The sequence below is a fragment of the Sabethes cyaneus genome, chromosome 2 (genome assembly GCF_943734655.1).
Source record: "Sabethes cyaneus chromosome 2, idSabCyanKW18_F2, whole genome shotgun sequence".
In the NCBI taxonomy this organism is placed as follows: domain Eukaryota; kingdom Metazoa; phylum Arthropoda; class Insecta; order Diptera; family Culicidae; genus Sabethes; species Sabethes cyaneus.
Genome location: NC_071354.1, coordinates 238,587,384 through 238,600,891, shown reverse-complemented (window position 1 = coordinate 238,600,891; position 13,508 = coordinate 238,587,384). Strand labels below are relative to the sequence as shown.

At 39.1% G+C, this 13,508-nt stretch overlaps 1 protein-coding gene across 1 annotated transcript in view; it reads right to left on the bottom strand.

The window, feature by feature from the left end:
* LOC128736814 (titin) overlaps window positions 1–13,508 on the bottom strand; it is a 251,582-nt gene that overhangs the window by 81,028 nt on the left and 157,046 nt on the right. The window contains exons 21-26 of the mRNA XM_053831305.1: window positions 13,239–13,473; window positions 12,925–13,096; window positions 12,678–12,864; window positions 11,242–11,575; window positions 9,853–11,176; window positions 1,112–1,241 (exon numbers count right to left, since the gene is read on the bottom strand). Of these exons, the coding sequence (XP_053687280.1) occupies window positions 1,112–1,241; window positions 9,853–11,176; window positions 11,242–11,575; window positions 12,678–12,864; window positions 12,925–13,096; window positions 13,239–13,473 (2,382 nt within the window). The remainder of the gene's footprint in view (window positions 1–1,111; window positions 1,242–9,852; window positions 11,177–11,241; window positions 11,576–12,677; window positions 12,865–12,924; window positions 13,097–13,238; window positions 13,474–13,508) is intronic.

Below are 13,508 nucleotides of genomic sequence, written 5' to 3'. Positions count from 1 at the left end.
TGCTGATCGAGTGCAGCATGGATCGCTTTCGTCCTTTCGACTTTTTTGTCCGCGTAAATCTTTAACCTACTTCAACAAACACGAAAACATCGTTTACTTTGTTTTGAAAAATTGCTTGCAAATTTTATTTGTTAAGCTGCTATTCATTATAAGCTCCGTTTAAAATAGTTGCTATAAAATGGTTTTAATAAGCTATAATAACTTCATCGTATGAAATATCAATAAATAAGGTCATAAATAGTAGTCACCTTGGTTGGTGCATCTAAGTGTGAATGGGCGGCAAAGGGGGAAAATCTATTTTCTGACGACTAGTACGGGAGAAACCTCTGCTCTGTTCTGATAACTGACAAAACCCTACCTTAAATCGGTTCGAATTATATGCACTCATCCTCATGGTACTCGCCATAGAATATCATAACTTTATAATCTTCGGTCAAAGTCAAAATATCAAACGAAAAAAACATACAACAGAAAAAAGCTTCCCAAATTGGCAAGTTAGTTGGTAACTGCTACCTCCTTGATTGTTTGTTTGTTTTTTTTTTGTTTTGCTTTTTGGCAGGGTTCACTTCGAGCTGTGCGCAAAAATTAGCACTAACTACAACTACTATTGCAATGCACAAATAAATTCACTACTAGTCACATAAATGTGTTAATTGATGATTACACTGTTTTTTTTTGTTTGTTTGTTTGTTTGCTTGTTTGTTCTATAAGCTCGCGTAGCCGCTTTTCTAGCTATTTCGATTTCATTCGCCTCTTCTAGTTTAGTTAAGTTTTTTTTAGATTGCTACTTGGAAATCTTTAGTGTCAATATCCCTGTGAGCAACTCAGACTCGTCGAATTCGGTTTTTTTGTTTTGTTTGCTTTACAGTGTAAAATCATCTAGCATTCAAGCTTTTTCTTTGTTGTATGTTTACACATTCTATCTTTTCATGTTGCCTGTGTCGGGGTTAGAATAAACGTAAAATTAAACGTAAAATCAACGGAAAAAAGAAAAAAGTTCATGTAAATATTGATAAATCGAAATGGATATTAAAAAATATAGAGAGGAGAACAAAGAGGAAAGAAAACCAACTGACAATTAATGATGGTGTTATTTACGGGGTATTCTTACTTTTGACTATCAGTTTGGCGGACGTTTCGGCCTGGCCGGCCGACGTCGTCACCCGGCAGGTGAACAGACCGGAATCCTCCTCGTACGTCGTTCCGATCAGCAGGACCGCGTTGGAGCCCTCGGTGATCATCTGCAATGGTGACAGAATAGAAACGTTACTCAAACAAAGTTCGTTTGTTATGATTGACTGTAGAATGGACATGCTCGGTGTAGCATCTCGGTTATGCTTGCTGTAATTTAATTTAATTTACCAAAAGAAAACTGAACTTGTGTGTTTTCTTTTTGGATCGACTTCAAGTTTCCACCCTCCTCTGTGCTCTGATACTGACACTGGGCCAAATTAGTGGGGAATGCAATTAGCTAGTCTCTGCTTGCAGTGCGATTCGGAACTGAAGGTTGACATTTTCCCAAATTTGTCCTTGTTGGCAAGTGAACTAGTACAGTTGTAAACATCAAAATAACATTTCATAAATCACTCAAACCCCAAAAAGCGTTCAGGTGAAAACGCATGCAACACCTGGACTCGCGCCTGGTCTTGCATCGGCAGCGGCGGCTGTCAACACCTTCGGAGCAATGAGTAACTGCCATCGGACTTAATTAAAATTCTCGTTGGCGGAGCAGAGAGACGATCATCATCTGGCAGGTGCACGTGAATAATAGAGTGATGACAGAAGTCACTAATGCGTGCGTCGGTGTGATGTGATGCCAGAAATTTATGACTATGTACTCCTAAGCTGGCATGATTTTCGTTGGACGATTTCTTGGTGTTTAAATGCTACCGCAAGTAGGTATATTCAGTTTGGAAATTTTGCAAGTCAACCGTTAGTGTCTTGCTTGCAAGCGACCCGAGCGAAAACGGTGTAAATTGTGTGCAATATAGCGTGCGATTTTCGGTACGCCGGTGTAGTGGGATTTAACCATTGACCATGCGCACACTTTAGATGGTGCTCAGTTGTGTCGACGCACGGTTAAGACTGTAAGATCCTAAAAACGATTAAATTAAGACTGTGTTTTTATAAGAGTATAATCAAAAGAAACTCAAGCTTTTGATTTTCATGTAGCGCCGGACAACAAATAGTCTAAAATCTCTTTCTCGTTTTTTATATCCAACGCTTAACGCTCTATACCCACCCAGACATTTTTTTTCCAAAACAGATTCATTACAAAACAGCTTACAGAAAATACATGAGGTCGATCATTTTGTTCTAGTTGTTCTAAGTAGCATTTTTCAAGAGTAAAAATACCCTAAATTGATGGAATAATTTTCATCGTTCATGTTCTTTCAACAACATTGTATGGTCAGAATACTGTAATATTGGTGCCAAAATATATAGAAATCTAAACAGAGCACATTTTTTAAATGTGTCGCTGAGGGTCTCTAGAAGCAAGGTCCGCTTACAGTCTCATAAAAATTGGTATACAAACACATAAACATGCATAGCAACAATGTAAAAAAACACATGTGGGTCATTCCACGCGAAGTGTCCGAGCTGTTAAGAAAAACCGTTTTATATACTGTATAAACGCTTTTCCGCTATGCCAAAGTATTTTTACATTGCGTAGAGAATTACTGCTTCAAAAAAAGTTATTTTGCTCTTAGTTTTACATTAAAAATGGGGATTTGCTTGCTTTAAAACGCTGTATCTCGGGATCGGCAAAGAATACCTCGGGGCGATGAATGATTCTTGTGTAAAAAATCTGCGGAATACGATGAAGTTGAAATTTTTGAGATCAAATTGTCTTCATTGAGAAAAAAATGTAAATTTAGTTTTCAATTTATGTTTAAAAATGTTTGGCAGCCCTGGTGCTCAAAAATAATATCTTTTTCCAATTCCTTGGATGGTTTCCTTTAAAAATGTTAAAATAGTGTCTTTCTAAACTTAATATTTCCGGAGATATAATCAAAAGAAAAACACAGGTTTTGCCAAAATCGGGTATTTTCCCGGGTAATGGAAACAATCTGGCAAAATTTGGTTCAAATCCGTGATCCGTTTGTACTTTTTCTCGGTCACTTGGCATGAAATGATCCATAATTATGTGGCCTACAAGACTTCCATACATTTTTTTGAGTGGTTGTAACCCAAAGGGTCATTCATCATACTTCCATACATTGAAAAATGGTCAAATTAATGGTTTATGTTTCAAGGCAAAGCGAATATTTCAGATTATCAAATTGAATGATATGTGAGCGGTCCGCTATATTTGCATCGGATTGTCGCACCGCTTGCTTGCAACTTCACGATCGCTCGTCTTATCCTTTTGATAACAAAATGTACTGGAAACAGCACACATTGTACAACAGCGCAAATCGTCCGATTTCCAAATAATGAACTCAAATTTTACTTTGGTTTATTTACAATTGACCTCAACTACATGTTTTAATTTTTTATCAAGAAGAAATTGCATTCTTGTTCTATTTTATTCCTCTACTTTTTGCTATTTTTGATCCTTTTTGTCAAATAGAGCAATTTTAATCGAGTTTTTGACCATTTCTTGTTTATTTTGTCCTCTTTTTCAATTTTTTGTCTATTTTTTGTTAATTTTCTACCCATGTTCCGTTCTGTTTTTGTACTTTTTCTGTTTATTTTCTTTTCCATTTTCTTTACAATATTTCATCCATTTTCTATTTTCTGTTTTCTTCATGATATTTCATCCATTTTCTGTCCATTTCTTGTCCATTTTTGTTTATGGGTATGAAATGGGGAAGGCAAATGAGGAAGCGTCCAACATAGCTCCAGCCATCCCAAGCCCCTACCTAGCGCCTCCACGTGGCCTTACCCGGTAATGCTCTATTGAGTAGCCAAGCTAGGAGAAAATTTAAATTTTTAGAGCAATTTTAATCGAGTTTTTGACCATTTCTTGTTTATTTTGTCTTATTTTCAATTTTTTGTCTATTTTCTGTTAATTTGTTTTTGTCTATTTTCCGTTAATTTTCTACCCATGTTCTGTTCTGTTCTTGTACCTTTTCTGTTTATGTTCTTTTCCATTTTCTCCACGATATTTCATCCATTTTCTGTCCACTTCTTGTCCATTTTTGTTTATCTTCAATTCATTATCTGTTCATTTCCTAACAATTTTCTGTCTATTTTTTGTTCCTTTTCTGATCATTTTCTGTGGCATTTCCTGTTCATAGTCTGTTCATATTACGTTTATTTTCTGGTCGTTTTTGTTTGTTTATAGTTTATTTCCTGTTCATCTTTTATTCATTTTCAGGACTCTACCTTTTCTGTTCATTTTTTGTTTATTTGCTGACCGTTCCATAGCGATTGTCTGTTTATTGACTGTGTGCTTGCTATACATTTTCTGTTTATTTCTTGCCCTTTTCTCGTACCATTGTCATAATTTTTTGTACGGTCTTTGTTCATTTTCTTTTGATTTATCTGTTCATTTCATTGTTTATTATTCGTCTATTCCTAGTCCAGCTTTTATTTTCTATTCATTTTTGTCTTCTTTTTTTAAACTATTTTTGGTCCATTTTATCCTGCTTTCATAAATCATATTTTGTAATTTTTTGCCATTTTTGTCCCCTTTTTTACTCTTTTTTGCCTGGTTTTGTATATCGTACAAAACCAGGCAAAATATTTGTTTTGTATATCGTAGCTTTTTGTTCCTTTTATCAATTTTTTATTTATTTGTGTCCATTTGTTGTGCTTTTGGGGTTCTATTTTTTAAATTCATATTTCATTTTGGTCTAATCGTTTTTCCAAAAATTCGTTTTGGTCTAATTTTAATATTATATTTGATTATTTTTATCTGTTTTCATTTTTTAACAGTTTTGTTCGTTTTTTTCGTGTCTTATTTTGTACATTTTTTGACTATTTTTGTACATATTTATTTATCGAAATTTTTGTGCAATTTTTGTCAACCCATTGGTCATTTTTTGCCCTTTACTTGTCCCATTTTGTACGTCAGAATGGCGTAGGTTTACGTCTTTGTTTAGTATACTGGGTAGCACTAATAATGAAAACGGAATTGTAACGTTTGAATGAAAGAATTCAAATATCAATAACTTTATTGCGAAGCATAGAATTTCATCGTCAACATGTCGTTGGATAGAACAAATCTACAGCAATTTTGTCATGTTATAATTATCACGATTATGCAATTGCTAAGTAATGAAGTCGACTTTTGCTTTGGTTTATCTACGATTTACCTCAACCACATGTTTTAATTTTTTAACAATAAAATTTAAAACTGAAACTCAAAATACGATAAAATTGCGTTAGGCCAATGCCAATTATTTTCAAAGTTTTTGACCCCCTCCCCTTGGAAATTTGCTTAAAAAATCGGGGAGCAAAAAATAATTTGTAGGATATATGTTAATTTTTTTTATAAAATCATTTGCCTGTCGGCTCTACAGCCTAAAAAACTCGAAAAATGAGTGTACGAGTTGAGTTAACGCTTCTTGCACGAAATAAAAATGGAAGTTCAAACAGTGGAATTTCCGAAACTCGGGCAAAACAAATTTCTTCCGTTTTTGTCTTTTTGTTCGTAGATTTTTGCATTAGGCCATTACAAATCATATTTAAAGTTGTTGTCACCCCCCCCTTGGAAATTGGCTTGAAAAATCGGGGGGCAAAAAAATAATTTGTAGGATATGAGTCAAATTTCTTTTTATAAAATCAATTGTCTGTGGGCTCTACAGTCTGAAAAACTCGAAAAATGAGTCTCCGAGTTGAATTAACGCTTCTAGCACGAAACTGAAATGGAAATTCGAATAATGGAATTTCCGAAAATTGTCCAAAAAAATTTTCCTTCGTTTGTGTCTTTTTTCGTATATTTTTGCATAGAAAATAATAACGTATATATTATAAGCAAGAATAGATTCGGTTTTCACGTTTAAACCTTAAATAAAAATTTTTAAAATCCATGTTTGTTTTTGCTCGATTAAAAAATTCACTTTGTTTTTTTTCGCCGCCCCCCCTTCAGTGGCCGAACACCGAAAGGACAAAAATTTTATAAAATATTTGTAATGGCCTTATTAAAGGCAAGAATAGATTTGGTTTTCACGTTTAAACTTCAAGTAAAAATGCCTAAAATCCATATTGTTTTTGCTCGATTGAAAAATTCACTTTGTTTTTTTTCGCCCCCCCCCCTTCAGTGGTCCAACACCGGAGGGACAAAAACTTTTTTAAATATTTGTAATGGCCTTATTATTCATTTTTATCGCTCTTTCTATATTTTGTTGCAAATTTTTTGACCGCTCTTAATTTATTTTCTGTCTATTTGCTGTCTGCTTTTTATCCGTTTTCTGTTTTTTTTCTGTATTTTTGGTCCTTTCTCCGTCGCAATCTTTGTTCATTTTCTGTAACTTTTTCTGTCCATTTTGTTGTTTATTATTTGTCTATTTCTAGTTCAACTTTTGTTCATTTTCGGTCCATTTTTGTCCAATTTTTATTTATTTTTTGTCCATTTTGTCCTAATTAGGTCCTTTTTTTGTCCTATTTTGTACTTAGTCTTTTTTGTCTGCTTTTTTACTCTTCTTCTGGTCTCGTTTTGTTTATTTTTTGTTCATTTTTTGCCCATTTATTGTCTATTTTTTATGTAATTTGTGTAAGCAATTAGATAACTTTTTGTTCCTTCTTTCCATTTTTTGTGCTTTTTGTTCTATTGGCTATCTAATTCTTTTTTTGTTCATTTGTAAATTTTTTGGTAATTTACTATTTTTTCTATTTCTATTTCTATTCGTCCGTTTTTTCCCAGTATTATTTTGTACATTTTTGGCTATTTTTCGTCTATATTTAACAGATTTTTATTTATTTAAGTTTTTGTGCAATTTTTGTTAACCCATTAGTCATTTTTTAGTTTTTACTCATTTATGTTCATTTTTTCCTATTTTTTGACAATTTTTCTCGCCTTTTTTCCATATTTTCCCAGTTTTCTTTAAATTTTATGTCTCCGCTGTCCTTCTTTGTCCTTACAATCTAATTCCTAAGTATGCCACTCCAGTAGCTACGGTGCCATGGTGACCAGAGTGGAAGCAGGCGAAGTTGCAGAAGGAAGCGGAACGACAGTTAACCTTGGAGTGCCCATGGAAGATAGTAATGTTCCAGAACCTTCAAGTTTTCAAGAAGTGAAACGAGAAATTGGATTGCTGAAGACCAACAAAGCCTCCGGTAAGTTCTACTGGCAGAGCTACATAAACATGGCCGAGAAAAGCTGACAACACTGCTGCTCTACACTAGGTTATTTCCAAGATTTGGGAGGAGACAAGCTACCGGAACCGGAGGAATGGATGGAAGGAGTGGTTTGTCCCATATATAATAAGGGTGATCGGCTCGATTGCTGCAACGAGCTCGTAGCATAACATCGGTGAACGCCGCATACAAGGTACTCCCGCAGATCCTGCTACGCCGGATGTCATCGATAGCACTGGGTTTCGCAAGGAATTAACAAGTTGGGTTTCATGAGGGGTCGCGCAGCTACGGACCAGATTGTTTGCATCCGACAGATCTTGGGAAATGCCGGAAGTACAACGTGCTCACGCATCACATTGTAATTGATTTCAAAGCAGCATACGATACAGTCGATCGAGACCAGCTATGGCTCCCGAACACGGGTTTCCGGATTAACTGATCAGAGCTATATTAGATCGACTGATGTGTTTCGTGCGCATCTCGGGGGCACTCTCGAATCTCTTCGAGCCGCGCGGAGGTTGAGACAAGCTGACGGCTTATCCTGCATGCTGTTAACACCACTCTTTAGAAGATGTTCCGACGAGCGGATATCGAAACAAGAGGCACGATTTTCACCAAGGGTAGCCAACTCCTAGACTTTGCAGATGACTTTGATACCATAGCCAGAAACTTTGTGACGGCGAAGGCAATCTACGTTAGACTGGAAGTGGAGTCTATGAGGATTGGGTTAAAAATAAATGCGTCGAAGACCAAATACATGAAAGGAAGTGGCTTAAAGGAAACAAACGCGTGCCTCCCATGGACGTTAATCGTTGAGTTTGACGAACTAGAAGCAGTAGATAAGTTCGTATATTTGGGATAGCTGGTGGCCGCGAACAATACTAGTAAAGAGATCCAGCGGCACATTCAAGCAGGAAATCGGGCTTACTTTGAACTTCGCAAAACTCTACGACCAAAAAGCAGACGACGGTTTTCGAAGCTGACGATGTATAAAACCTTTATTAGACCAGCAATTCTTTATGGACTTGACGCTGCTCACGGAGAAACGATACTGCGGACGATATATGGCGGAGCACAAACTGAAAGCGAAGAGTGGCGGAGGCGTGAATCACGAGCTAAATGCACTGCTTGGAGAGATTCCCATCGTACATCTAATGAAAGTCGGTAGGCTACGGATGCCGGACGACAGCGCGGCGAAAACAGTTATCTAAGGAATGCCTCCTCTATCGTTGGCGTAGTTAAATTTTCTTTGATTCGTCTTAAATCTTTTCCGAACATCAGCAGCTACATATTTTTCCTATCCACACAATTGTGTCTCGCTTCGCGTTCCACGGTCAGCTGGTACACATCGCGTGCTCAAGTGCTCTGAGTCATTTACAAAAACAATTCATAGTTGTGAGCTATGCTTTGGATTAAAATCGAAAGTGTTTGGGCATACAGGGCTTCTTTTCTTTGGACCTGTTAAATTTCGTTCCAATTTAGCTACAAGAAACCTGCAAGTGTGTTTTTTGTGTGCTAACTTGCAGTCTGCATTTCGGCGGTGTTTGGGAGGCGGAAATGAAACCCGTGAAATCCCACCTTAAACGAATTATCGCTGAATACAAAGTAACATATGAAGGGATGGAAAGGACGTGTATCTAAATTGAAGCTTGATTGTGGGTGAATTCCAAGCAACGCATTATTGAGTTACATCCTGGTTGTGATTGTCTCAAGCGAGTGTTGAGCTTACAACCACAGAATACTACTACAACTAGGTGAGCTGTAGAGATGATTTGCCCTTAGGTCACTCGACTCGATCTTCGTCTGGGAAAACATAAAATTTAAAAAAATATGGAACATTTCCACGGGGCGGAGGATGTCGTAGTACGGCCCTATACTGTACAATAGGCAAGTATACATTTTGCCTGTAAAACTATTACTAAAAAGGAAGAAGAAAAGTTTCGTTTGTTATACGATCCATGTCTCTCCGCTCCGCTAGACATTTAGATATTAAAATTTGTAAGGCGAAATAAAGAAATGAAGATCATCAAATTTTTTCAATCACTTTTCTTCACATTTAACGCCAATTTGTAAAAAATATGTGACAATATGGTGTATTTTGAAATCTATTTCAAGTTATGTGGAATGGAATCGTGTAAAATTCAAAGACGGCTGGTTTCAAAATGCGTTAGAAAATTGTAAAGAGTGAAATTGTACGAGTGAAGCTGCCCATGGTATATGTATTTTCAAATCTCAGGAATAAAACTTATGACCCACTTCATGTGGTTTGAATTTTAGCAGACACTTATTACGGATTGCTGACAGAAGCTAATTAAAATCAGTTAACTTCAAATTATTTGATATTTAACTCAATTGTAAAATCCTATTGCCATTTTTAACACATAATCAAAAGTGGTAATATCAAAAAATTATTCTGATTGACTTGGAATGAGTCATTAGATAATTTAAAAAAATGTTCACTTAGATTTAATGCAGCTTTAACAAGCGAATAATTTAAAATTTAACAAAGTTGACTTCAAATACCAGATATCATAAGTCACCGAGTCACATTTTTCATTCTACACTTTAAATAATAAAAGACCAATAGAATTAAAATCCACTCACCTGAAAATCGGGCGATTCGGGAATCAGCAGACCTTCGCGCAGCCACTGTACCGTCACCTTGGACGGTTTGCCGAGGATTTGCGTTTTGAACTGTGCCGGTGCGCCCTCGTCGACGAGGCAGTCCTTCATCTCGGTCAGCTTCGGTACGGCGTCCTGCATTCCGGGCGTAACCACCTTCAGGCCGGCGGTGGTATGCACCTCGCCGCCGGCATTCGAAACGATGCACAGATACTCGCCCTCGTCCTCCGGGAAGGCTTCCGTGATGATGAGCGTGAAGTAGTCACGGTCCTTCGTCATCTGGAAGTACTTGGACGGTTTGATCTGTTTGTCGCCCTTGAACCACTGGGCGCTCGGGCTGGGCTTTCCGGTGACGCGCGTGCGGAATTCGACCGATTGTCCCTCGGGAACGGTTTTGTCCTTCAGTGGTTCCACTAGATTCGGTGGACGTTCCGTGCCGGGGGTTGCCGGTTTTTCGATGATCTGAGTGTGTGGCGTGTCAACGCTGCAATTTGCATCGCAGCGAGCCTCGCCGGCACTGTTGATGGCAACACATTCGTATTTTCCGCTGTCCTCGGCGTAGGCTTCGATGATCAGCAGGGTGTAGCTGTTGTCCTCTTCGAGGATCTTGTACTTGATGTTGGGGGCGATCTTCTGGCCGTTCTTTAGCCAGTAAACGTCCAGTGGTTTAGTTCCGGAGATTTTAGCATCGAAACGGGCCAGTTGGCCGGCTGTTACAGCCGTGTCTGAGATTGTGTTGACAAAGCTGGGTGGAATTACGCCTCCGCGGCCTTGCTGACGACGCTGCTCGACGACTAGGTTGGCGCTGCATTTGGCGGTTCCTCCACGGTTTTCGGCAATCACTGCGAATACGGCGGAGTCTTCTACGAAGACTTGACGAATAATCAACACGGACTTCGTTCCAAAGGTGTGGATTTGGAAGTCCGATGAGTTATTAATTTGGAAGTTCTCGCGGAACCACTTGATTGTGGGCATTGGATCACCGTCGAACTCAACATCGAAACGAGCTTGCTCGTTTTCGAACACCCGACAAGGTTGAATCTTTTTCGTAAACACCGGTGGAGTGGCCGGTTTGACCGGTCCCTCGACGATGCGTTCCTGGGTGGTCCCCTTGTGTTCCATCTCGGTGGTTTCCGTTGCGGTTATCTTACGGATAATCTCCTTATCGTCGTATACTTCTTTTTGGGTCTGCTTCTGCTGGGAAACGTGAATTTCCTTACCCTGAACCGATGTTTCCAACGGATCGGGAATCTTCTTCTTTCTTTCGACGGTGGTCTTCTCCGAAGACTCGTCCTTGGATTCTTCCCTGGAAACAAAAATGAGGATTTTAGAAAGGTGAATTTGATTGACCAAAGGAAGTTGATCACTTACAAAGTTTCTTCATAGGCAGATGCCATACCCTTGGCCAGGGACTGGCCCACAACCTTCTCGCCAGGGATCGCGAACTGGTGCTTCTCTTCGCGGAGTCTTTGCTCCTTGACCAACTGTTCGTTCTCGACCTGGGCAAGCTTGTTGTAGTACTCCTCGTTCTTCTTCTGCTTGACAGTTTTCTGCCAGTCGGTTTCGCCGTCCTTCTTCTCCTTCGGTTTCAGGTGCTGACTCTTGAGACCCTTCTTTTTCTTCTTGGTCTCTTCCTTCAGCGTAATCTCCAGATCGGTATCGAGACGACTCTTTTGATAGGCAACCAGATCGTAATCATACCAGGCTGATGGAGCGCATATGGAACATAAAGTGTACACGGTGGTGAATAGTTACAATGGTTCGGGGCGAGGCGTTAGTTGCAAGATACGGATCGACCATAGTTTGGGTGGTAAAGAGATTACAATTAGGTCTTGTTATAGTACGCAGTTATGGACACCTGGCGCGGGTCGGTTACCTGAGGCTAGAGAATGCTGAAAATTTTGCATGCTTCAAATTGTGCGAAAAGTTTGGCGGATTATTTACAGAGGAAGAGTTAAGCAACTCATTCGTTTACGTTTTTTAATTTCAGCGGGAAGTCATTATCAAGAATAGTTTTAGTTTTCGCGCCTTTGATTACCCAAATACTTACCATGCAATAAGCTAGGTTTTTGTGTTAGACTCAGAGCTGTAGAAGTTTTATGGTTAGCACCAACAAGAATTTATAGATTTATTTTTAGAATACGCAGAAGAAAAGGGAACATGTGAATCCACGAATTCGCTGGACGTCGTTACCACAAACGGAGTACATAACCATCGAAGGAGACGAGCTCATACTTAGACTGTTGCGGTGTTCGAAGATGTCGATCGATCCAGTAATGTCCTTGGGGTGAGTTGAAGCTGCTTACGTCACGTTCAGATGGCGCTCAGGCGCGCTCAAGATATTGCGGTAAGGATTTCGAAGGGTTTTGGGACTTTTGGAAGGATCGTAGGGATGGTGTTGTAATTGTTGATAATTTACATCGTGTTTTTCCGACATGATTTGATGGATTGGTTTTGTGGATGGATTTGACGGTTCCGTTTTTGTGATGCTCCAGTGCGAGTTGGACGCACAGCAGTAGTTCGGCGAATTTTGTTTAGTATTGGTTTTTCCCAAGAGGTGAAGCGTGTCATGTTAGTGTGTATTATTTTTAGAGAAAAAAAATTCAAAACCCTCTAGTTTGTTGCAAGTTTGTATAACTCAAGAAAGAAAAGGTAGCTTTCAAGTTGCGAGTAGAGAATTGATTTCTGTTTGCGATATTTGTCTGATATCGGTTCTTTTTATAATTGCGGTGAGTGTGAGTGAGATAGTTTTAGAAAAGTGCTGTTTGTAACCTAGAAGTAGGTGTGCTTTCGGATAAGGTACTTACGTCTCGGGGAGTTCTTCAGCACTCCACGGTAGTCGTCGTGGCGTGGAGTGATCTTCAGCTCACAGCTAGCAATCGATTCGCCGACGGAGCTACGGGCAATGACTTCCACCTTGCCGGTGTCGTACTGACGGGTCTTCGGGATGTCGAAGTGGTACATACCATCGTAGGTGAGTTTGTAGCGTTGTCCCTAAAATTGTTGTTTGAAGTAGAAGGCATTGTGAATGTTAGTTAGTATGTGGGATCTTACATTGACAACAGTGTGTCCATTGATAAGCCACATAACTCTCGGCCTCGGGTGTCCAGTGACACGGCAGCAGAAGCGAGCCCATTCTCCTTCCTCGACTTCGATCGATTCCGGGCGACTGACGAACGTTGGTTCCTTTTTCGGCTTCTGAGTTTCGTCGACCACCTCCGGAATACTGTTCACAGTTTGGAACAATTAAAAATGTTATTATAGAAAAAAATAGGTTTTACTTATACTTATACTTATAACGGTTTTAGTGACCAAAAATGGTCTCGAAACCCGTAATAAGAGAACAATAAAACTCAAATTCCACTTACTTCAAGTTCCACAATGCTTCCATTTCGCGGATCTTCTGGATACTCTTCATGCCCTTCGGAAGCTGCGAATCATAAATGATTCCAGGCTTTCCGGTGGTCTTGATGGTGGCACGAGTCTCGTCCATGCCGTACAAATTTGTGGCACGGCACAGATACTCGCCGCTATCCTCCGGATAGATCCAGGCGAAGTTCATCGCTACGTAGCCGAAGTCGTAGATCGGTGTGAAGCGGTTCTCTGCGAATACAAACCCAGAATTAGCATTTTCACAA